Below are 24,277 nucleotides of genomic sequence, written 5' to 3' on the forward strand. Positions count from 1 at the left end.
TACAGCCAGCTCCTCCTAATTTTGTTTCTCTGGCACCCTCCTGCTTAGTGGGACGGCGCCACACTTAACCCATCTGCTTTCTCTAATGCACGGCAGACTCATTTTAGCCAGGACAGCTGTGACATTTCAGTTCCTGTTTGTAAACACCTCCTAGACTTGAAGGTAAGTTTGTGCTGGGTGCTGGGTTACACAGAACCCCTCCCTCCCCCAACCCTGTGTCTGTCTGTCTGCCCCTCTCTCTTTCATTGATTTTCCAAAGAGAATAAAAATGAGCTCAACTTTTGTCAGAACAGTCTGGGAGAAGTAGTTATAAAGACCTTTGTAAAGACAGGTAGCTATTTCATTAAGTAATTACCTTCAAAATGAGCATTTGCACTGTCAAGTGAGTTAACTTTAAGAATTACTGCCAAATTTGCTAGATGACTAAACTAACTGAAGAGCTAAAATGAAAACATTACTTAAAACATACATGCCTAGGAGAGTCTTCAGGTCATAGCTTAGTAAAAGTTTTAAAACATTTAAAGTGGAAATTGTAGCAGGAATAGAAATTGAATATTTAGATTTAAATTATGCATTTGGGCTTCAAGGTTGTTGCTAAGGTATTAGAATATGATAGTTAAAACAACAATTTTCTAATACAATGAATTACATTCCCAAAGATTTTCTTTAAAGATTGGCAAAATATTGTGTATATACTTTTACTTAGCATGGTGGGTACACATGTCCACCACCCATCGGAGATAGAAAGGCTAAGTCAGTTGCTACAGAAGGCATCCCAAGGAAGAAATATGTAAATACAGTTTCTTAAAATTAGTTTCAGTTATATCTATATAAGGTTCCCATGTGAGATGTTGGTTTACTGTTCACCCACCTTCTATTTGATGCATAGAGGCTGTTTCTCTAGACAGTGAAACTTAACAGAAGGCTGTAAAGCCCATGCTTGAGAATCTGGGTCCAGAATATTTCTTTGGAGACATGATCATTCTTTCTTTCTAGGCATGATACTCTTTTACCTAATTATTTCAGTATTGATGTTTATGACTGAGAACACCCAAGTTAGCAGGGAGTATGACAGTCTATATGTTTTTTCTGCATTTATGCATACCATGGCTTAAATTAGATAATGTTCACAAATTTCTGAAACTTGTTTGTGTATTTTTTTCTTTTCTTCTTTTTCCCCCTTTTTCTTTTAAAGCAAATAAAAGTACAGTGATGTGCCTATAGTTCTCAGGTACAGTCCTACTTTATGCTTAGTTAAGTCTTCTCACCCTTCATAAAAGAGGCATATATAGAGGCATCATTTCTTATGTCCTCATTTATTGTGGCTCTTTAATGTAAGGAAAGTAAAATACTGCCCAAGATTGGAAAAGCCACTCATAGTGACACTCAAGGTTTGCCTGGGACACTGGCTACATGTCAGACTGAGTTTCCCATGACAAAGACAAACAAAACCCATCTGTCTTACTTTGTAGCCTGAAAGCTATAACTAGATGTGATCAAAAGCAACTGAGAGAGAAGTAGCACAGTAAATACTCTTCAGTTATTTCACTACAAAAACATGTTTTTATATTATCCCCTCAGCATACCTGAACTAATGCTTTTATTTAAAATTTCTGGATTTGATTGAGTTTAGAATGACTACCATTTCTCTTCCCTTGCCAGGGTTGATTACCTGACACAAAGCAGGATATTTCCTTACTTCCAAAGCTTGGTATAAAATAGGTATGACTCAGAACAGGGACGCTGGGCAGAATAATGACTTTATGCATTTAAGGAGAAGCAAATTTATGTACAGGGAGTGTGGATTTGCCTTCCTTAATGGCCACAGTTGCTTTCTCTCTCTCTTTCTCTCATCACCCCTGCAGCCCTCCATGCAAAGTAGTAATGTGAAACCACTTTTTAGTGCCAGCACCAGAGAAAGGAAGAAAATAGTGTTCTTTTTTGCCTGTAAAGGAATTATTTCAAAAACAGTGAAACTCACACTCTCTGAAAGTATATTTTACAAGTTATTAAATACTAGAAATAACACAAAACATTTTAATATATATAGAAAGGATTAGAATCTGTGTTTAAGCTATCGCAAAGTGGATGGAAATTCTTTTTCTGTTCCCTTTATGATTGATAATTCTAATCTTAGAAGATTTTTTTTTGTGTTTGTAATGATCTCAGCTTTGTTCCTATGTTACACCCTCAAAATTCCTCTTGGGAATTCCCACCTAGGGGCAAAAAGGGGCAAAGAACAGGAGAGTGGATGATGCTATCTGGTTGTTTGTCCTGAATTTCTAATTTCTCTTCCATGACAACTTCACTTTTCTTTCATCCCACCTTCTGTCTCCCTCTACACTGCACCTGGTTGACAGATGAACTTGAGCACACACAAGCATGCCATCCATCATCAGGCATAACTTAATTTTACATAACAAGTATGCAACATCCTGTAAGTATCTGAATTCTAGAGATGGAGACAAGTTGAGAGGAAAGTGCAAAGAGAAAGAGTAAGCTTTTATTTCATTGCCTTCTGGGGTTCCTGTACCACCTCCATTAGCTTTTGCTGCTTACAACACGCTTATTCAATTCAGAATAGATTGAACGTAAATAAAATTGCTTAGTCTTTGCTCCAGCAAAAGTCTGGGGCTAAGATTCAATTCCTGGCTGCTTCTATCCCTTTAAGATGAAGGGACCCGAGGAAGAGTTATAAGGTGGTTCTCTTAGAAGCCAGGGAACAGAAACAAAGTTGTCCCCCATTGCCACACTTGGACAACATGAATAAATCAATATTCACAAAAGCCTTACCCACACTGGTATTCATTTAGAAATAAACTGCAAGTAGTATTTACAGCATTCCTTCTTTAAAAAAAATAATTCTTTATTGATTTCAGAGAGGAAGGGAGAAGGAGAGAGAGATAGAAACATCAATGATGAGAGAGAATCATTGATCAGCTGCCTCCTGCACGCCCCCCACTGGGGATCAAGCCCACAACCCAGGCATGTGCCCTTGGCTGGAATCGAACCTGGGACCCTTCAGTCCACAGGCTGATGCTCTATCCGCTGAGCCAAGTCGGCCAGGCCTACAGCATTCTATCTTATCCCTCTCTGCCCTTTATTTTCCCTGGAGATAAATTATAGGCAATAACAGAATGCTTAGCCCATTCGGGGTATTCATATCTTAGGTTTTCACATTGCAATCGAAAGCTGGGTGAAGGGTAGTGAGATCCTCTAGATTGCTCAATGTTACAAGCAAAGGGAAACAGGAACAACAAAACTCACTTTGTTGACTCCTGATATGTGGATTCTCATTATGGGAAGGGAACAAGAAAACTCGATGCCATGTTCCTCATGTAACATTATGAGAAAGTTAGAGGAACAGCTAAGATATGTTTTTCCCCTTTAGTGACCACTTCATTAGGAAGATAAAATAACCAAAAAGCTTAGGCACAGAAAACTCAAATCAAACTGCATAATAATAATAATATAGGCCAAGTACAGTCCATAAACTAATCAGATCTCTGGTAGTAGATAACAACAACAACAACAAAAAACACAACCAACTATAATGTTTGCCACAAACCTGACAGAGTTCACAGGAGAAGGGTGTTTTTGAAAAGGTCCATGTGAGTATTTTTAAACTAAATGGAATCAAATGTGCTAGGTGAGGCATCAGTTTAATGAAATGTTGGTGAGCTTACATAGGTCCAGGGGAAATCACTTGTTTTGTTAATGCTAATCTATAAACTACACAGTAAAGGTGTCCATCTAGAACACATAGAGACAATTATTACAATTTTCTTAAATTAGGATAAAAGTGTATTTAGTATGTTTGAGAGGCACTTAAGGTAGAAGGCCCTATTTTTCCAGTATTTAAAAATGGGATTATAAATTGCTCTGATTAAAATACAATTTGTAAAAGCTGTGCTAAGACAATGTTGATGGGAAGAATTCTATCAAGCAGCTAAGTACCAAATTCTGTTTCCTTTGTAACTTTTCTGACATAGTTGAGTGATTACTAGCTTTAATGCCAAGATTTGAATCCTAACCCTATTTCTCTTTTTTTAAAAATATATTTGTATTGATTTCAGAGAAGAGGGGAGAGGTAGATATAGAAACATCAATAACGAGAGAGGTCCACACTCGCTGGTTTGACTCAGTGGATAGAGGGTCGGCCTGCAGACTGAAGAGTCCCAGGTCTGATTCCAGTCAAGAGCACATGCCCAGGTTGCAGGCTCAATCCCCAGTAGGGGACATGCAGAAGGCAACCAATCAATGATTCTTTCTCATCACTGATGTTTTTCTTTCTCTCTCCCTCTCCCTTCCTCTTTGAAATCAATAAAAATATATTTTTAAAAAATAATGAAAGAGGACCACTGATTGGCTGCCTCCTACACGCCCCACACTATGGATCAAGCCTACAACACAGATATGTGCCCTGACTGGGAATCAAACCATGACCTCCTGGTTCATAGGTCAACGCTCAACCACTGAGCCATGCCAGCCGGGCCTAACCCTATTTCTTTATTGAGTCCCTAGTTGTGTGTCCTTGGACATATTATTTACATTTTATGCACCATTTAATCATCTGTTAAATAGGATTAATAACCCCTTTCTCATTGTGTTTTTAGTAAGAATTAAAGGAAAAAAATGCAAAACATGTGATATAATAAATGCTTAATAGCAATATGTTTTCCAGTTATTTTTAGGACCTAAATCCATTTTCTTGGTAATGACAAAGAAGTAAATAAAATGTAAATAAACAGAATTATCACAAATACAGGCACCCATGTAACCCCTGTCAGGTCAAGAAGCATCCTGAACACTGAGAAGCCCTTTATATGCCCACCCAATACTTCCTCTCCACAGTGACCACTTTCCGGACTTCAAACATTCTAGCAGTGATGGCGAACCTCTGACACGCGTGTCAGTGCCATTTCTGATGACACGCGGCCGCTGAGGTGGCCGCATGCCAAGGATGAAACATTTATGTTATTTAAACTATAAATATTGCGAAATAATGTTTTTTCCTCAAAGTGACACACTACCCGAGTTATGCTCAGTTTTTTGGCGAAGTTTGACATACCAAGCTCAAAAGGTTGCCCATCACTGTAGAGTGTTGCCTGTTTGTGAACTTTATATACAGAGAATCACCAGTACAACTGGCATTTCAGCTCTGCATTATATTTCTGATAATCACCCCTATTTCTGTATGCAGCTCTAGTTTAATTTTCACACATGAATCTACACAATTGATTAACCATTCTGTTAGTGATGGATGTTTAGGTTGGAGACATGTATAAGTAACGTCCCTGTGAATGCTCTTTTATGTCTGCTGGCCTTGCTTAAAAAGAGGTTTTTCTGAAGTGATTAATATAGGGCATGAGAGATATTATATACTAAAACCTCAGTAATCCACAGGTATGGACCTCTTGCTAAAAGCTTTTGAAGAAAAATTATAGCAGGATGTATTATAGGTATATTTAAGTTGTACCACTATGCAAGAAATCATTACGCAAGGAGGATGACAAAACCAAAAGATAACCTGAGGGGTACTTAGAAGCTCTTCAGATCCTACTGAAAAATCATGAAGGTTGAAAATAGTTGTAAAAAATTTCTGGGAGAGCTTAAAAAAAAAAAAGTTGGTAATAGTGGACCAAAATAATAGCAGTAGCACCTCTTCCTTTTTTTTCTCAGTCATTTTAGAGAGTTTTAGTGAAAAATAAGCTCTGAGGTTTTATTCAAAGAATATAAAATCAGTTTTCAGACTTTTACAAAGGAGAAATAGCCTAATTTTTTAAAAAGAATAACTGTTTCACCTGGCTGGCATGGCTCAGTAATTGAGGGTTGACCTATGAACCAGGAGGTCACAGTTTGATACCCTTTCAGCGTATATGCCCAGGTTGCAGGCTTGATCCCCAATATGGGGCATGCAGGAGGCAGCTGATAAAAGATTCTCTCATCATTGATGTCTCTATCTCTCTCTTCCTCTCTGAGATAAATAGAAATATATTTGAAAATAAATAAATAAAATAATAATTGTTTCAATGAAAAACACTTTTCATTTTAGCAACTAATTAGGTTGGAGTCAGTAGACTTGCCTTTCAGTGTTGCCTCTTTCATTTACTAGCTTCCATTACTAGCCACTCTGAACCTCAGTTTCTTCATCTGCAAAATGGGGATGATTAATACAAGCTATTCTTTTTGTCTGAAGGGATCAATGTGATGATCAAGTGAGATATTATAAACTTTGTCCAGTGCAAGAAACTTAGAGATTATATTTTAACTAGAGGACTGGTGCACAGATTCATGCATGGGGAGGTGGGGGGAGGGGTCCCTCAGCCTGGCCTGCACCCTCTCACAATCTGGGACCCCTTGGGAATGTAGCAGTGTGCCAAGTGGCAGGCGGCAAGGGAGGAGCCTGAGCCGGTGCCACACTGCTCGAGCTCATCCTGGCCCACTGCCTCTGCCACTGCTGCTTGGTAGCACTGCCACAGAGTTGGGAGAGGCTCCCACCACTGCAGCTGTGCTTGCCAGCTGTGAGCCTGGCTTCTGGCTGAGCAGTGCTCCTCCTGTGGAAGTGCATTGACCACCAGGGGGCAGCTCCTTCATTGAGTGTCTGCCCCCTGTTGGTCAGTGTGCATCATAGCAACTGGCCGACTGGCTGTTCTGGTCCTAAGGTTGCTTAGGCTTTTATATATATATAGGCTAGAGGTCCGGTGCATGAAATTCATGCATGGGGGGGGGGTTCCCTCAGCCCAGCCTGCACCCTCTCCAATCCAGGACCCCTCAGGGGATGTCTGACTGCTGGTTTAGGTCCGAACCTGCAGGGATCAGGCCTAAACCGGCAGTCAGACATCCCTCTTGCAATCTGGGACCACTGGCTCCTAACCGCTCATCTGCCTGCCTGCCTGATCACTCCTAACCACCTCTGCCTTGGCCCCTGCCACCATGGCTTTGTCTGGAAGGATGTCTGGAAGACGTCTGGAAGGATGTCTGGAAGACGTCTGGTCTATCCACTCTAATTAGCATATTACCCTTTTATTAGTATAGATAATAAGAAATGAAGTTAATGTCTATTAACTGCTTATTTTAGGTCAGATAGTGTTTAGTGTATTTGAGAGGTACTTAAGGTAGAAGGCCCTGTTTTTCCAGTGTTTAAAAAATGGGATTATAAATTGCTCTAATTATCTGAAATGATTTACTCAAATCATTCAATTTAGAACAACAATGTGAAGTCAGTGTAATTATGATGATGATGATGATGATGATGATGATGATGATGATAAAGCAATTGCTTGTTATGATGATTGTTCTTCATAGATTATGCATGACAGATGCCTTCATTTTAATATAAATCTAATTTCTAAAACCTCTCCCCCTAGCCTGCTAGCTATGAATTTGTAGCACTTCCACACTTATAGGCAAAATTGTGTGCCTGGGTTGGAGGTCAGGACTATAGTTTCAAATCCCAACTTTGCTACTATCTAGCTAAGTAATTTATTCCACATACACTCCCAACCATATCCTTCATTGATACAATAAGGAAATATAATTTTAAAAATATCCTAAAATCTAAAAGTGTTTCTGATTTCCCTAATCTGAAATTAATAGAATGGAGGGCATCATAAAAACGTATTTTGAAAAACAGTTGTTAATTTCAAATTCAAATAACTCAAATTAGGTATAATAAAATATTTTCAAGTGGGGTCCCTGACTGACTCACTTTAAAGTAGTACATTTAGTGTATATTCAGTAACATCATTTTCATAATATTCCAAATTACATCTTTATAAAGAACACTAGAGGTCTGGTGCACAAAATTCGTGCATGGGTGGGGGGTGTCCCTCAGCCCAGCCTGCATCCTCTCCAATCTGGGACCTCTTGGGAGATGTCTGACTGACAGACATCCCTCTCACAATCCAGGACTGCTGGCTCCTAACCACTCACCTGCCTGCCTGCTTGATTGCCCCTAACCACTCTACCTGCCAGCCTGATAGCCCCCTAACCACTCCCCTGCCAGCCAGATTGATGCATAACTGCTCCCCTGCCAGCCCAATCACCCCCAACTGTCTTTCCCTGCAAGGCTGAGGTGACTGAGGGACTCTGGCAGGATGAGGTGGGGCTGAGGGGACTGGGGGACTCAGGCTGGATGAGGCAGGGCTGAGGGGACCGGGGACTGAAGCTGGATGAGGCTGGATGCTGTGGGGACTGGGTGAGGTGGGGCTGAGGGGACTGGGGGACTGAGGCTGGATGAGGCTGGGCTGAGGGGACTGGGGGACTGAGGTGGGATGAGGCAGAGCTGAGGGCACTGGGGGACTCCGGCTGGATGAGGTGGGGCTGAGGGGACTGGGTGCCACCATCTTGTGGCTGTGGGCGCCACCATCTTGTGAGGGTGTGGCAGCCAATTAACATATTCTCTCTTTATTAGATAGGATGTTTTCCTAAATAGGTTGAAGAAATCAGCCAGCTCTGCATACACTATGCTTATAATATTTTAAAAAATATTTTAAAATTTTTACTTAGCAGTCCATATAGTGTGTGTGTGTATGTGTGTGTGTATTTTTAACTTGGCCCAAGCTAAATAATTCTTGAAATAATGGAATAGTATTGTCTAGCCTGACAAAGTTTCTTCATGGCATTTCCTTAGAAGAAGAAAAAAAAATGTTATACAGAATATAGAACTCAGTTATTCTAGTTTTAGTACATAATTCAAAGAAAACAAACTTTTGGAATTGAGAGTATATTATAATCTCAGCATTATGTATCTAGATTTTTTACCACTTAAAAATGTAGATTTTCATTTAATAATTCAAATGGTTGTTATTTTCTTTCAGATTCCCCTATACCAAAGAAGGCTACAATGTTGACCTCAGCCCAAACTCTATTGCTTTCTACCTTGTTTAGTTTACTATTATTTGTAAGCCATGGGAAAGAAACTCTGGAAGTAAACACAACACAAAACATTGCAGAAGACTTAAAAAACATGGCAAAAGAATATGTTCCTTGGAAAAGTGGAGCAGATTTCAACTTAGGTAAAGAAAATAGAGAAACTTCCAACCCCAAGACAAGAAATTCCTCTCTTTGGGATCCATCAAATAAAAGTGATGAAACAACAGATTTTGTGGATAATTTGACCACAGACTCCCCCAGGAGTCCCACACCTGTATTTTCTGAAAGCACTTCCTTGATCCACAGCTTTGTTTCTAAACTGCCTCAGAACTCATCTGCAACAGATGGAAATTCTCTGTCCGTCTCATCACCTCCCAATGCTACATCTGCTGTATCCTCAGTGTGGTCCCTGGCCAATGATACCATGAAAACTGACAACAGTTCCATTACAGTTAGCATCCTCCCCTCGGCACCAACCACCACGAACCCCATGACAACGGAACCAGATGGATGGCTTAACATTACTAATGATAGCTTTGTGGGGTTTACTCCCTACCAGGAAATGACTCTACAACCCACCTTAAAATTCACCAATAATTCAAAAATCTTTCCAAATACATCAGATCCCCAAGAAGGTAAATATAAACAAATTTAACTTTCCTTTGGTGTGAAAGAATCTCCATGTAAATCATACAGATTACAACTATAGACTATGCAATACTAGCAGGGGTGGGGAATGTCTGATCAGCAGGCCGTATAAGGCCCGGGAAATTTGGTCTGGCCTTGCCCAAGGCATTAGAGGGAGTTAATTAAATGTTTGACCAAATATAGCAGGCTAATTTTTAAGTTAATAATTTTATATGGCCCTCGAATGATGTTATATATATCCAAATGGCCCTTGGCAGAGAAAAGGTCCCCCACCCCATGACTAAAGAAAAGGAGGTGATCACAGTAGCACACGTGGTTCTCCCTTTAAGGGTAACCATGATATTCACTGGAAATAGTGAAGGGATTTTAGAATTTAAGTCAGCATATACGTAAGTGGGACAAAATGAGAAGTAAGGTAGGCTGAAAAGACTGAAGTAGTGATACAGTTTGTAGATACTGTGTAACATTTTTTACTGAATTTTAGAAAGACTACTTGAAATTTCATATGCTTTTAAGAATACTGTACAACTGAACTTTAAAATATATAAATGTAGGTTTTGAAAATTAAAGTAATGGATTTATAAGTTATCAGATACCACATAATCACAGGCAAATAGAACACTGATATTTAAAAAAAAAAAGTAAATAAATTCAACAAAAGGAAATCCTCAATTTTTAGTTTAGTACTTAATGACCACCACAAGAAAATTGTAATATGGGGACAGTTTTATGTTTCATTCTTAGGGATTGTTACGTGAAGCTTTAACACATAAAGTGAAAAAGATCGCTAATGTTTAATGGAAATTCATTATAATTTATTTTTTCAGGTCTAACCATGTTTCTGCTTCCCTGAAACTTAAAAATATACTAGTTTCCCCCTATGAACTCACCAATTTCCAACAGAACTTATTTACAGATTATATTAATTATATAAACACCAAATCATCCATATATCTATATCTATCTACTAATATATTCCTATTTGAAGTTGTTATTCCTATTTGAAGTTGTTGTCAATGAACAGGAAGTTTTAAATTCTGAAATCTAGGCTTTACAATAACTCTGCAAGCAATGTATTATATGTACATATATTTTCATTTTAACTTTAATTTAAAATTTTTTAAATGTCTTTTTAAATTGATTTCAGAGAGGGAAAGGGAGAGAGGGATAGAAATATCAATGATGAGAATCATCGATCTGCTTCCTCTTGCATGCCCCCTATTGGGAACTGAGCCCAAAACCTGGGCATGTACCCTGAAGGGGAATTAAATCATGACCTCCGGATTCATGGGTTGAGACACTCAACCACTGAGTCACACCTGCCCGGCTAGTTTTAATTTAAACATATCAGTTTCATTCATACATACTCTAATATACCATCAGAAATATATTGCTTAAAAAATACTATCTCTTTTGTCTCTCTAAAATTAAAATACATATTGAGTACATATTACTTATTCCTACCAGGTAACTTTGCTTCATTTTTTGTTTTAGTAATAATTTTGTTAACTTTCCAGTGTGAAGGTTAATTTTTTAAATATATAGGGTTTCATATAGAACCAGAGACTCTTTAAGACCCTTTACCTACCTAATTAGTAAGCTTCTCAAGAAATTTTAAGAAATATTAAAAATAAAATACACTAAATTTGAGTTCATGGAGCAGTAAGTAGTTTACTGATGATAGTCTTCAAATAAGGTATTTAGTAAAGGGGATGATAGAGTGAAATTTTGGGTTCTCTTAAACTCAGACCTACACATCTGTTTCCTATGTGCAAAGCACGGACAATATATTGCTTTGATCATTATTCTGATTTTTCCTTATAATGCCTTTTCACTTGGAGCTTTGTGGATTCATTTCCTATTCCCCACTTACTCCTATTAGCTTTTTATTTTCAAATTATTATAGAAACAACCTCAAAGTTCATTTTACCATTAAAGTTCATCAGAGACTTAGAAATGATGAAAAATAATATAGCATTCAACATAGAAATTATGTCCTAATGGAGCACACTCATGGCATTTCAGTACTATTAGTGTGGTTGAGTAATGAGCATAGTTATAAGACTAGGACTTAGAGGTAATTAAAAATAATTCAATATTTAAGGTTTGGTTTTATCAGGAAATATATTTTGCCAATATATCCAAAATATTCAGTACTTTATAATATATATAAAATTATATTTTAACTTGGCCCAAGCTAAATAATCCTTGAAATAATGGAATAAGTAGTGTCTGGCCTGACAAAGTTTCTTCATGGCATTTCCTTGAATATGGAATATATCCATATTTCCTGATAAAACCAAACTATCAGCATTATCTAATATTTTTAAAAATTTAATATTTTTTTGTGGTACACATGTATATATGTCTGTACTTAGAACAATTGTTTCTATTTCTTGTTTGTAAATTCTTTTTTCTTTTTTCTCTCTAGAGAATAGAAATACAGGAGTAGTATTTGGGGCCATTTTAGGTGCTATTCTGGGTGCTTCCTTGCTTAGTCTTGTTGGCTACTTGTTGTGTGGAAAACGAAAAACGAATTCATTTTCTCATCGGCGACTTTATGATGATAGAAACGAACCAGGTAAAAACAACTTTCAGAACTTCACCTTCAGAACTTTCATTAAGTGGGGATTGCTAATGGTCATTACATTATCTAGACAGGGTTCAGAGATTCATACAATAGAAACAGACCAAATATTTATTCTGACCTACTCTCTGTTTCTCAAATAGTAATGAACCTGTGAGAAATTTTTTTTAAATAGTTGAAACTATTGCTCATTGCGTAACAACTGATTTTAAGTAATAATCTCAGAACCTAAATCTATAAAATTGGAAGATAATGGTATGATATTAAGAAAAAATGGGCAGTTTTGTTAGTAAGTGATTGCAAAATCATCCATTGTCATTGTTGTTGTTGTTTAGTAGCAGTAATTTGAGCAAAGACATATTCCAATAGGAGCTCTTCAAAAGTTTTACAGATATAGTAACCTCATATTAATTATTTTAATGAGTCTCTAAAACAGGATTTCTAATGAGTCGCATATTTGGCTACATAAGTCACAATTTACCTTAATTCGGTAAATTCATGTGGTGAAAAAGAACCATAATACCTATGAATAAAAAACTGAACTGCTGTGAATGAAGCACTGAGTAGGACCTTAATAATACAATGTATAGAACACAAATGAAGTCACTTCAAATGCTTGAGTCTTCCCTTTCTTAAACTTCAGGGAAAAAAACTCACAACTGTTTTCTGATTTATAGGAGGGACTCTTGCTTCCATAAAAGAATAAATGACCCTAGTGAGTCCCATTGATAAAGTCTTGTTGATTTTTGAGAACCTCAAATCATAAGTGACATATGCTCCTTTTCAGAACCAAATCCACCTCTTATAAATTTGACTGAATTCTGTCTATGGGTTCCTAGCAATACATATTTTAAAAAGTGGCATTTTTCAAAATAAAAGGATATGGATTTGAACAACATGGGTTTCCAAACTTCTTTTTTAAACCTCAGAATTTTTTTCTTTATTTGTAATCACTGTGATCATCTGTAAAAAAGCTCAGTCTATTAAATTGATATAATTCAATATATTTTGATTGAGGCATAAGAAAATAATCATACCACCTACTTTACTCATTTCAAGACAGATTAGGGACCCTCTCCCAAATCCCTCAGGTTTCTGGGAGACTAGTTTCTAAAGAGATGGCTGAAGAAATTGTTAGGATATGAAAATACCTCACTGAATAATTAGATTGCTAATCTAACTAGTAGTTAATCACTGCTTCAGTATTTAAAAGTACCTCCTTATTTTCTTTGAAAATAAGTTCAAGCTCATTAAGGAAATAATAATTGACTGTTGAAAAAGAAAATAATACTTCATCATCAGTCATAAAACCTCAAATACATGATAAGTTGGATCTATCAGCAGGAAACACAAGCTTTTACAAATAGTTTTCTCCTGTCTCCATGTTCAATGGCTCAACCATAAAGACCTGCAGACACTGTTTAGAATAATGGCACTGATTTTAAAATTAATGCTCTTCACTTTTTTTAACAAAAGTATTTTTCACACCAGAAGTGAACATTCTGAACTAATTGATAAGACTGAAATCACGAGATCCAACACAATGAGACATGTCTATACTTCCTGACACCAAGTATTACTACACTTTTGTTGTGATCACTCCCTTGGTTCCTTTAGTTTGGGTCCACCAGCAGGGAAATTCTGGAAGTTAAATTGTCCTCTTAGTCTTAGAAAGAAATGTGGCTTGAAAATATCTACTCATTTAAATTTCAAAACTAGTATCTGAAAAGCCCATAGAAAGGCCAGATGTACTTACCCATTTAGAACAGTTCCTAAGGTCTGGCAGATGCCTGAGCACATATGCATCTTTCAGACTGTGACTGAAATACCTTTTATAAAATACCTTTTTTTGGTTACTTTTTTTAGTTCTGCGATTAGACAATGCACCGGAACCTTATGATGTGAGTTTTGGGAATGCTAGTTATTACAACTCAACTGTGAATGATTCATCCATGCCAGCAGGTCAAGAAAATGCACGTGATGGTATTCCAATGGATGACATACCTGCACTCCGTACCTCAGTATAAAACTAAGGGGAAAAGGGCTTCAGATGGCAAGTGTTTGCCTACATCCTGGCCTTTTCACCAGCCCACCTTTCAAAAGCTGAAGCAAGATCTCTGTCATGTGGCTTGTGCCAAGAAGAACTGTAAAAGCCTGAGCCTAGTAGCAGAAACATAAAGAGATGATAAATCACCCAAGGGGTTTCCTTTCTTGCCATTTTTGGCTATGTTGACGCTTATGTGGAGTAACCTTCATTTGTATTTTAGTCTGTATTTTTCTTAGTAAGACATGTTTGTGGAATCACATAAAACTAAAAGGTTTTCCCTTGATTGCCCTCCTTGATAATTTAATTTAAAAACTCCTTCAATGAAAATAGCGAACCCAAACTACATTTATACTTTGTTTTGGCCAAAAATCAATCAATGGATTGATTCTTTACTGCTCCCCCTGTAGCCTTAATGCCATGCATCACAGTTGACATTCTGTTGAAGAAGCATTGGAAGTAAAATTTTTTATTTTTTATTTTTTGACTTAAAGCTAGAAAGACAGAAGGCACAGAACTTCTGTTTCTGAGAAATGTAGAGAATGGGCGTGAGAGACCTGTCTTCTAAGTACATTTTACTTTGCTGCCTTAGCACTTACATGGTCAGTCCCTTGAACTGCCAAGTTGACAATTACTTTGCATTCAACAGGGCTGTTAGGAAAGCTGACCCTAACCAGGAAAGTAATTGTTTTTCTTCAAAGGATGGGGATTCCAACCTGTCTGATTTACTTTACACCTCGATTAACTGGGTAATTTAAAACTCAATGAGAAACTTGTTGAAAAAGTCAGCCAAAGCCTGTACCTGTACATAATTTTTACAGTTTTAAGATGTTAGATAGGAATATAATTTATTATGTATTAGACATTATTGATCAATTATATATGGAATAGATTCTGCGTCTCTAAATAGATGATGAATGAGATTAAAAATAGATAAATGGAAATGTTAAGCAAATAAAAAAAATTCTGAGCATCAGTTTCAAAAAGTTTAACTTGGATTATGGCATGTTTCAGTTTTTTTTTCATTTTTATTTTTTAATTATTGTTTAAAGTATTACAAATAGTAGCACATATGTCTCCTCCTTCCCCCCCCCCCAATTGACCTTCCCCTCAGTTTGTTTTTAATTACTATCTGCTTCTGGTAGGAAAAAAAACAACAACAAACACAACTCTTTAGTATAGGAAAGTTCAAGGCTTTAGGGATTAAATAATTAGATCAAGAAATACATTCCAAATGAAGCAGTGAATATGTGAAGAGGACAAACAAAGCAATAGACTTTGCTGAATTGATACGTGGGGTGTGTGTATGTGTGTGTGTGTGTGTGTGTGTGTGTGTGTGTGTGTGTGTGCAAATGCGTGTATGAAGAAATACAGTAACAGCCTCAGAGAATGAGGGCTAGGAAGTGATGGAGAATTACTTACCCCATATTGCCATAAAAATAGCAAAGAAGACTGTCCCTCCATTATCAAACAAGTATGTCACCTTAATGGAAAACAAACAAAACTGTGATTAGACAATGCACAGTGTTGGTTATAATAATCCAGTGATTGCAAACCCTTCCCCTTGGAATCACATTATTCTATAGTTTGTAAATATAAGATATAGATCACTTCATGGTTGCTGCAACTATTTCATGTAATTTTTCTCTTGGGAAGAGGTATAGGATCAGCATTTTTCCTTTTCTTCTCTCTTCCCTTTTATTCCTTTTGGACTCCATCTTTTTTTTCTGCTTAGAAATTGTTCTAGCACCTCAAGGAAGTATTTGTGAGCCACAGAGAGTCAAGCTATAGTGTGAACTGTAAGAAGTCAGCCTTTCAGTTGAGGTATACCTAGTTGGACTTCTTGTTAGCAAAACAGCCAGGACTAGGAAAGTTGCAAAATGCAGAATTCCACTAGTGAGGCAGACTCTCAATGGCATGGTATCACAATGCCATCCCTCCTCTCTGATAGCTTTCAGAATGGCCATGGCCCAGTAGTGGCTATAGGAGGTAATGAATTCCACATTGTTGTTTTTCAGAAGTTTCATAAATCACTGACAGTAGGATATAGTCCAAGTGTTTTTGAATCAGACATTACCTGAAGTTTTATATAGGATAATGTACAGTTATGTGATGTTATTGAATACAATTTTCAGGGTTGCAAGAATTGTTTGATTTTAATAAAGTATAAATTTAATTTACCTTTGCTTCCTTTCATTTGCATAATGCCCTTGCTATGTTTATAGTTAGTGATAGCGATTAAATGTATACAGTCAAGACAATACATGTTTTGGCCATCAAATACATACTATAGCATCTATAGAGAAAACAAGGACACTAATCTCACGGGAGAGAGAGGCTAGTTAGGGACTAAATAACATTACTAGTATTATAAGGGAAGTGGGAATAAAATGGTATCTTCTTTGCAGTCTATAGTTCAGAGGCTGCTCAACAAAAGATGTGCTTATTCCCTGTAATGCAGCAACACTGGAAACATCAGTATACAAAAGATGTGCTAATTTTGATGGCTTGTGGGTAGGTGCAAGATGTCCTAATAGCTGTAAAACTTCTTTGATTGTTAAGGCTCAGAATTTCTAAAAATGCTATAAAAATTGGTTTTCATAACAATCATCGGTGCATATTATGTACAGGAGAGAAAAGGACCATAAAGAAATTCTCCTACAGAGCTCATAAAACTACACCCACCAGGAGAATCCAGCTTTTTTGTTTCCAGAGGCATCCCACAGAGACACCTGCTGCTGCCACACAGCTCAACAGCTGTCTGCTCTCCCTTATCAACAGACTTACTGCAGGGAATGGCCTCTTTGAGTGTTAGAGCAGAGACTTTACAAAAGGGCACTTAAAGGCACTAATAATGGCTTTTAGAGAAGTGGCAAGTAAAAACCCATACTTAGCAACAACCAGGTTGCATGGCCACCACTTGTCATAGTCTATACAACATTTTCTTGAAAACACTTTTCATTTATTTTGATGTTTGTTTATACATCTCAGATATTTTTTAACTCAATAAATTAAAACTAACTTTTTTAGAAATCTATATATATAAGTGACCATCCGACCATCTGACTGGTAGCTATGATGCACACTGACCATCAGGGGGCAGATGCTCAATGCACAGGCATGGAAACATGGAACAGACTGAAGAATCTCAGAGGGAAGGGGGGTGAGGGAAGGGTGGGAAGAGATTAACAAAAGATCTTATATGCATACTAGAGGCCTGTTGCACAGATTTGTGCACCTGTGGGGTCCCTTGGCCTGGCCTGCGGGGTTTAGGCCGAATCCATGCACCAGGCCCCCAATATTCCCCAAGGGGTCCCGGATTGCGAGAGGGCACACGCTAGGCTGAGGGATCCCACCAGTGCACAAATCTGGATTCGTACACTGAGCCTCTAGTATAACCATAAGACATAGCATGGTATACATGTAACATTCATAGAATGTGAGAGTGCATACATGTAATGGGAGGTAAAGGTAGAATGGAAGTTAGGAAAAACTTCAGAACTTGCCCTAAGAAGGACAGTAAAAGTGTAAAATCACTGTGGTAGAGCCACTAAGCTATTACATGCAGGATATATTATGATATGGGAGACAATAAGAGCAATTAGAAGCCTGCAGTTAAAGCTTGAAGTGCTAAGGGATTTATTTAGAATGCTGATATAAGACCTGATGAATAAAAATGGGGAAGAGGGAAAAGGAAGCATCAAGTCTAGAGGGGATGGCTCCAGGTTAGAGCATGGGTATTTGGCAGCAGAATAAAGGAGGAAAAGGCCTTATGCCTAATAGGACAGGAATACTTTCTCAATAAAACTCCAGATGAAATAAAATGAAAATTCCCAAAGCAACATAATAGACTTTTCTAAAACAAAAAAATAGGTTTGTCTAATCTATAAGTGTATATTTACAATGAATTATTTTATCAGAAAAATAGCTTACCTTTATGCATAGAGGGACCTATGAACAAACATTTTATTCAACACTGCTGATGTGAGTGGAAATGATATATGAAGACAGAAGCAAACTAAGCCTTCAAGAAAGCTGTGTTTAAGCACAAATTCTCCATTATCTTTAACAACTTATTTCTCTTAGAGAGCTGAGTGCAAGAAATCAATAAATGTGGGCATTGTTTAAGGAGATAAATTTCACATTAGGTTGGAAGCGTAAAGTCTACATCTCCTCTACTGTAATTGCTAGATTTCTCTCTAAAATTGTTTGATGGGTTAAGAATAACAGCAAGTTCTGGAAACTGCCACTTACACCCCATTAAAGGCCCTCTGGGCTGAGAACAAGGTGCCTTCTTGGGCAGATTCAAACCCGTGGGCCAGGCAGGCTATTCCAGGAGATGGGGCTGGGAGTAGGGAGTCAGAATTTAGGCTGGAGTTCGGGCTTCTCTGACCTCCTCAGTTCTTAATTCTGAGATAGGGCAAAATCTGTACAGGTACCCACAGCCTTTGGACCTGGGCACAAGCTACATCAAATATGGACACTTCATTAGTTCCTCTCCCTCCCCCAACCCATGACTTATTTAGGGCAGTATCTTTTTTAAATGTGCTCCTGGGAATCAGAATCACCTGAATTGCTTGTTAACATGCATATTTCTAAGCTTTAGCCTTGAGGCCCTTAAATGTGCTTTTTAAACAAATGTTCTTGGTGATTCTGATGTAGAGTCGCATACTGACGCTTCCATAAAGTTTTTTTTTTAAGAACCAACATCTGTCCTATTTCTGTAGTAGCCTCACTGTCATATATGATCTGAGGCTCATACTAGGTATTGAATAAATGTTTGTTGCACACACACACACACACACACATGCACAAACTAAGAACTATTATGAATAAAGCTCACTTCAAAGGTTGACTCATTTTTAGAATTATATGATAAAACAATGCAGGACCCTTCTATCTAGTGATTTCACTTTAAAATCCTTGCATAATGGAAATTGACAGTGTGATGTCAGGTGCTTTTAAATGAGTGTGCAAACATCACAGACTGACTTAATTGCCAACGTTTCTCAAGTCCCATACTTTTAAATGTTAAAAATGAAAACAATCATCAAAGAAAACATTAATTACTTACATATCATTTTTATCACACGAAGGGACCAGTTTTTCATGAAACACATCCTTGAAATTATTAAGGGAGTAATTACACGTATACACATACTTTCCAAGAAATAAACATGGCAGATTTACTTTCCTATTACTTGCCACAAGTGAGGGTGGATTCCATGAGGAATTAACAAGTTCCTAGATGATATGGCTAAGTGATCCTGACCCCACATTGGTTGGCTTGTTTCTTTGATAAAAAAACAAAAAACAAACAAAAACTGTTCCCGTATATCTGGCATTGCCCATCAAGTAACTTCTAGGTGTTTTAACTATATAAACTAATATTACAAGAGAATGTTGAGGGCGCTGATGTCCGCTGAAGTCCAAGCTGGCGGCGCCGGGCTGCTCCTGTTGCCGGGGATGGAAGTGCCGGAAGTGCCTCCGGTGGCCGGAAGTGCCATGTATAACTGGAAGTGCCGCCATCTTGCCAGCCCACCAACGGTGGGTTTCGGGGCCCACAGAGAAGTTGAGCCTCGAGGAGAAGGCCGCAACCGCGCTTAGAGAACCCGTTCGTCTTGGGGACATCTCTCTCTCAGAGGAGATGGATCTGAAGGTTTTGCGGTTCAAGAATAAGAAACTAGCAGAGCGGTTGGAACAGCGCCAGGGTTGCGAGGATGAACTGCGAGAACGAATTGAGAAGCTGGAAAAGCGGCAGGCCACAGATGACGCCACACTCCTCATTGTCAATCACTACTGGGCCCAGCTGGATGTAACTGTGGAAGCCCTTCTCCGACACCATGAGAAGCAGTGGGAGCTGTCTTCAGGAACAGAGGTACGTGGGACCCAGGAGGGGCCGACCTCAGAACTGAAGGAGACCCTGCCAGTGCAGCTACGGCCCCCACTTAGTGAGCCGGCATTGGCTTTCCTGGTGAAACAGGGCGCCAGCAGCAGTGAGGAGGTGGGGCTGCAGGGCCGAATGGAGTTCTCCAAGGCAGCCGTGTCCCGTCTGGTAGAGGTCTCAGACCGCCTACAGCGCCAGGTGGAAGGACTCTGTCAGCGAGTATGCAGTCGAAGGGAAAGGGAGCCAAGTGAGGCGGCTCGGGCTCGCACCCGGGAGCTGGGCTGTGAGAACCGGAGACTTCAGGCCTTGGCCACCCAGCTACAGGAGAAGCACCACTGTATCTCCTTGGAGTACTCTGAACTCCAGGATAAAGTGACATCAGCAGAGACCAAAGTGCTAGAGATGGAGACAACAGTAGAGGACCTGCAGTGGGACATTGACAAGCTGCACAAGCGTGAGGAAAAGCTCAATAAGCACCTGGCAGAGGCCCTGGAGCAGCTCAACTCTGGCTACTATGTATCTGGTAGCTCCTCAGGTTTCCAGGGAGGCCAGATCACACTCAGCCTGCAGAAATTTGAGATGCTGAATGCGGAGTTAGAGGAAAACCAGTTATTGGCCAACAGCAACATGGCAGAGCTGGAGAAGCTACAGGTCGAACTTCAGGAGGCTGTGCGGACCAATGAGCACCTCAAGGTGGCCCTACGGAGTCTTCCTGAGGAAGTGGTACAGGAGACAGAGGAGTACCAAATGCTGCAGGCCCAGTTCTCACTGCTTTACAATGAGTCTCTGCAAGTGAAGACCCAGCTAGAGGAAACCCGGGCACTGCTGCTGGCCACCAAGAACTCACACCTGATGCACATTGAGCACCTGGAGAGCGATGAGTTGGGGCTGCAGAAGAAGTTGCGTACAGAGGTTATCCAGATGGAGGACACACTGGCCCAGGTCCGCAAGGAGTATGAGATGCTGCGCATCGAGTTTGAACAGAACCTGGCCGCCAACGAGCAGGCAGGGCCCATCAACCGTGAGATGCGCCATCTGATCAGCAGCCTTCAAAGTCACAACCACCAGCTAAAGGGCGATGCCCAGCGATACAAACGGAAGCTGCGGGAAGTGCAGGCAGAGATTGGCAAGTTCCAGGCCCAGGCCAGTGGCTCTATGCACTCTATCCCCGAGGACTCTGATCTTAGTGCGCCAGACCCAGGGCAAGAAGAGGGTGGCCCAGGCCCTATTGGTGACCACGAAAGCAGAAAGGAGATGGTTTCAATGCCTGGTGCCACCATGACTACCTCCTTAGCAAAGATAGAGGAACTGGTTCCCTTTGAGGAAGATGCCCAGGCCTTAACTCCTGGGGCCCCAGGTCCCTCCTCTTGGGTCCGAGAACCTGAGCCCAGGCCCCAGTGGGAGCTTCAGGAGTGGGAAGGTCCTGGCCTGGGACCCCAATCTATGGCCTCAGCATATTCAAGAGCTGATCGGGAGAAGGCCAAGGTGGAGGAGCCCAAGAGGAAAGAGTCAGAATTCCTCAGATGTCTCCGAGCAGAGCTCAAGAAGGCCCAGGAAAGCCAGAAGGAGATGAAGCTGCTGCTGGATATGTACAAAACAGTGCCTAAGGAGCAACGAGATAAGGTGCAGCTTATGGCAGCTGAATGCAAGACCAAGGCCGAGGTCATTGAGCTACGGAATCACATCCGGGAACTGGAGGAGAGGGATCAAAGGGAGAGGAAGAAGATTGCGGATGAGGATGCCCTGCGGCGCATTCGGCAGGCAGAGGAGCAGATAGAACATCTGCAGCGCAAGTTGGCTGCCACCAAGCAGGAGGAGGAGGCTCTGCTGTCAGAGATGGATGTGACAGGTCAGGCTTTTGAGGACATGCAAGAGCAAAATAGGCGGCTGCTACAACTGTTGCGGGAAAAGGATGATGCCAACTTTAAGCTGATGTCAGAACGGATCAAGGCCAACCAGATTCACAAGCTGCTGCGAGAGGAGAGGGATGAACTGGGCGAGCAGGTTCTTTGCCTCAAGTCTCAGGTGGATGCCCAGCTGCTGACCATGCAGAAGCTGGAGGAAAAAGAGCAGGCCTTGCAGGGCAGCCTTGGAAGTGTGGAAAAGGAGCTGATACTATGCAACCAGGCCCTGGAGCTCAATAAGAGGAAGGCTGTGGAAGCAGCCCAGCTGGCCGAAGACCTGAAGGTGCAGCTGGAGCATGTGCAGACACGGCTGCGAGAGAGCCAGCCTTGTTTGGCCGAGAGCCGTGCTGCTCGAGAGAAAGAGAGCTTCAACCTCAAGAGGGCTCAGGAGGACATCTCACGGCTGCGGCGCAAGCTGGAGAAGCAGAGGAAGGTGGAGGTTTATGCAGATGCTGATGAAATCCTCCAGGAGGAGATCAAGGAGTACAAGGCGCGGTTGACCTGCCCCTGCTGTAACACCCGCAAGAAGGATGCAGTACTTACCAAGTGCTTCCACGTTTTCTGCTTCGAGTGTGTGCAGAGCCGCTATGAGGCCCGCCAGAGGAAGTGCCCCAAGTGCAATGTGGCCTTTGGTGCCCATGACTTCCACCGTATCTACATCAGCTGAACCTGTAACTCAGGGAACTCTGGGACACCTATGGACCCTAGGTGCTGTGCCCCAAGTTCCTCCTTTTGTTCTGGACCCTGTGGGCCCAGCCCCTCCCCATCTAGTTGTTTGAGGTTCCTAGTACATGCTAGTGGGAGTGAGATCAGCCAAGTTCCACCTTTTTCCCTATCAGAGCTGAGGCACCTCCTCTGCTGGAAAGATATGCTATGTGATATTAAATGGGCCCAGAGCACCCAACTGAGCTTCCTGGAAGCTGGCCCCAACCCTTCTCTGTCTCCACAGGCCCATCCCAACCCTAAGGGGGAAGTTCCTCAGGCAGTGACCCTCCATGAAAGAGGAGGCTGACTACTTGCTTACACATTCACAAGTGAGGATTAGGGACGGGTCAGGTCCCCAGTCCCTTGCTCTGAGACTAGACCCTGGAGCCCAGGGAGTCTTCACTCCCTGACCTCCAAGCTTGGGCAAGGTTTCCCTGCCTGTGGAGTTCCCTGGGCTCTTTCGTCTGGCTCTTGTGATAAGGGCTTATGTTCTATATGGAGGGATACGGGTGGTGGTGGTGAGGGTCAGGGGGTATGGTTCTCTTTCTCTGGGAAGCTCTATGGTTGCTGCAGTCACCTAGTCCTTATTTTGGGAGTGTTGAACCAAGATCATCAGTTTCTATTGTAATCAGACCTCTCTGAATACCTATTCTCCTAAGCCAATTACCCCCATTTATGCTTAGCAAGTCTCCAGTGGGTCCCCAGCCCTGACGCTGCTTTCATCCTGGTAGCCTTAACTGCAGTGGAGGCAGACTTCCCAGGAGGGGAAGGGATAGACTAGCAGTTGGGCCAACTTTCAGTCATTACAGGTAGAAGATCATCTAATCCTGTGACTGAGCCTGTACCCACAATATTTGCTATGCTGCTGCCCAAGCAAACTCTGGGCTCTGGGGGCAGCAGGTGGGACCTGCAAGGTGGAGCTGCTGACAGGTTCAAGGGTCCATTCAGACCCACAGCCACTGCTCTAGAGATGTTTTGTATAGGTTATATGTTATAAATAAATGTTTAACCCTAAAAAATATTTATTTGCATCCAATGTAGGAAGCATAATTCTGATTTTTAAGGTGTGAAAGAAGTAGCTACATCTTATTTTAGCCAGAGAAACAAATACAAGACAAATATTTCATCCCGATGGGTTTTATTTCTGTATTGTTCCACAAAGCAATGTTCTTCTCTGCAAGCTCCATTTTCCACCTTTCTTATAATAGTTATTAAGTGAATTCTTTATGAGTCATACCTGTCCTTAAACATACTTTTTTTTTTTTCTATCAGGGAAAGGAGGGATATAGATACTACGTGATGACAAAAGCCCCTTAGTCTTTGGAATGTTTCTTCATTTTATCACTCTGCCATGTGTGGATGTTTCTTTTATTTAGTGCTCAGATAAAGCCAGTGTGTTTCCTTAGATCTGTTCAGGTAAAAGTATAAGTAACCTAAATGAATTCGTTGGTGTCCCTAAGTCTGTCATATGTCTTTAAAATGCATGGGCTAAGACATGTGTAAATACATCTAATAATTCTAACACCATTGGTTTTTGCAAAAAAAAAAAAAAAAAAAAAGTTGAGAAAATGCTTCCCAAAATGAAACATCTTTGTGGAAGATTTAAAATAATTCAAAACTAAGTA

General features: G+C 40.3%; 3 protein-coding genes across 5 annotated transcripts in view; 2 read left to right on the forward strand and 1 right to left on the reverse strand.

The window, feature by feature from the left end:
- ANO3 (anoctamin 3) overlaps positions 1-24,277 on the reverse strand; it is a gene marked incomplete at its 5' end in the record, with an annotated part of 271,320 nt that overhangs the window by 55,436 nt on the left and 191,607 nt on the right. For all 3 annotated transcript variants that reach the window (XM_079789410.1, XM_079789411.1, XM_079789412.1), the window contains one exon: positions 15,579-15,639. In XM_079789410.1, the coding sequence (XP_079645536.1) occupies positions 15,579-15,639 (61 nt within the window). The remainder of the gene's footprint in view (positions 1-15,578; positions 15,640-24,277) is intronic.
- On the forward strand, positions 54-15,064 carry MUC15 (mucin 15, cell surface associated). The gene is made up of 4 exons (XM_079788966.1): positions 54-162; positions 8,823-9,512; positions 11,957-12,106; positions 13,979-15,064. The coding sequence occupies exons 2-4, from the start codon at positions 8,849-8,851 to the stop codon at positions 14,137-14,139; spliced, it is 975 nt and encodes a 324-aa protein (XP_079645092.1). The 5' UTR covers positions 54-162; positions 8,823-8,848; the 3' UTR covers positions 14,140-15,064.
- Positions 19,789-22,614, forward strand: LOC307109992 (E3 ubiquitin-protein ligase BRE1B-like; the record flags this gene model as incomplete). The annotated part of the gene is made up of 1 exon (XM_079788992.1): positions 19,789-22,614. Exon 1 carries the CDS (start codon positions 19,804-19,806, stop codon positions 22,612-22,614), a length of 2,811 nt encoding a protein of 936 aa, XP_079645118.1. The 5' UTR covers positions 19,789-19,803.

This window comes from Cnephaeus nilssonii (genome assembly GCF_951640355.1).
Source record: "Cnephaeus nilssonii genome assembly, chromosome: 13".
In the NCBI taxonomy this organism is placed as follows: domain Eukaryota; kingdom Metazoa; phylum Chordata; class Mammalia; order Chiroptera; family Vespertilionidae; genus Cnephaeus; species Cnephaeus nilssonii.

What these genes read in the sequence shown, in the direction of transcription:
- MUC15 (XM_079788966.1), top strand. Translation starts at nt 8,849, where the DNA reads ATGTTGACCTCAGCCCAAACTCTATTGCTTTCTACCTTGTTTAGTTTA. An exon ending in TACATCAGATCCCCAAGAAG is followed by an intron (nt 9,513 to 11,956) that starts GTAAATATAAAC and finishes TTTTCTCTCTAG; the next exon opens with AGAATAGAAATACAGGAGTA. An exon ending in TGATGATAGAAACGAACCAG is followed by an intron (nt 12,107 to 13,978) that starts GTAAAAACAACT and finishes TACTTTTTTTAG; the next exon opens with TTCTGCGATTAGACAATGCA.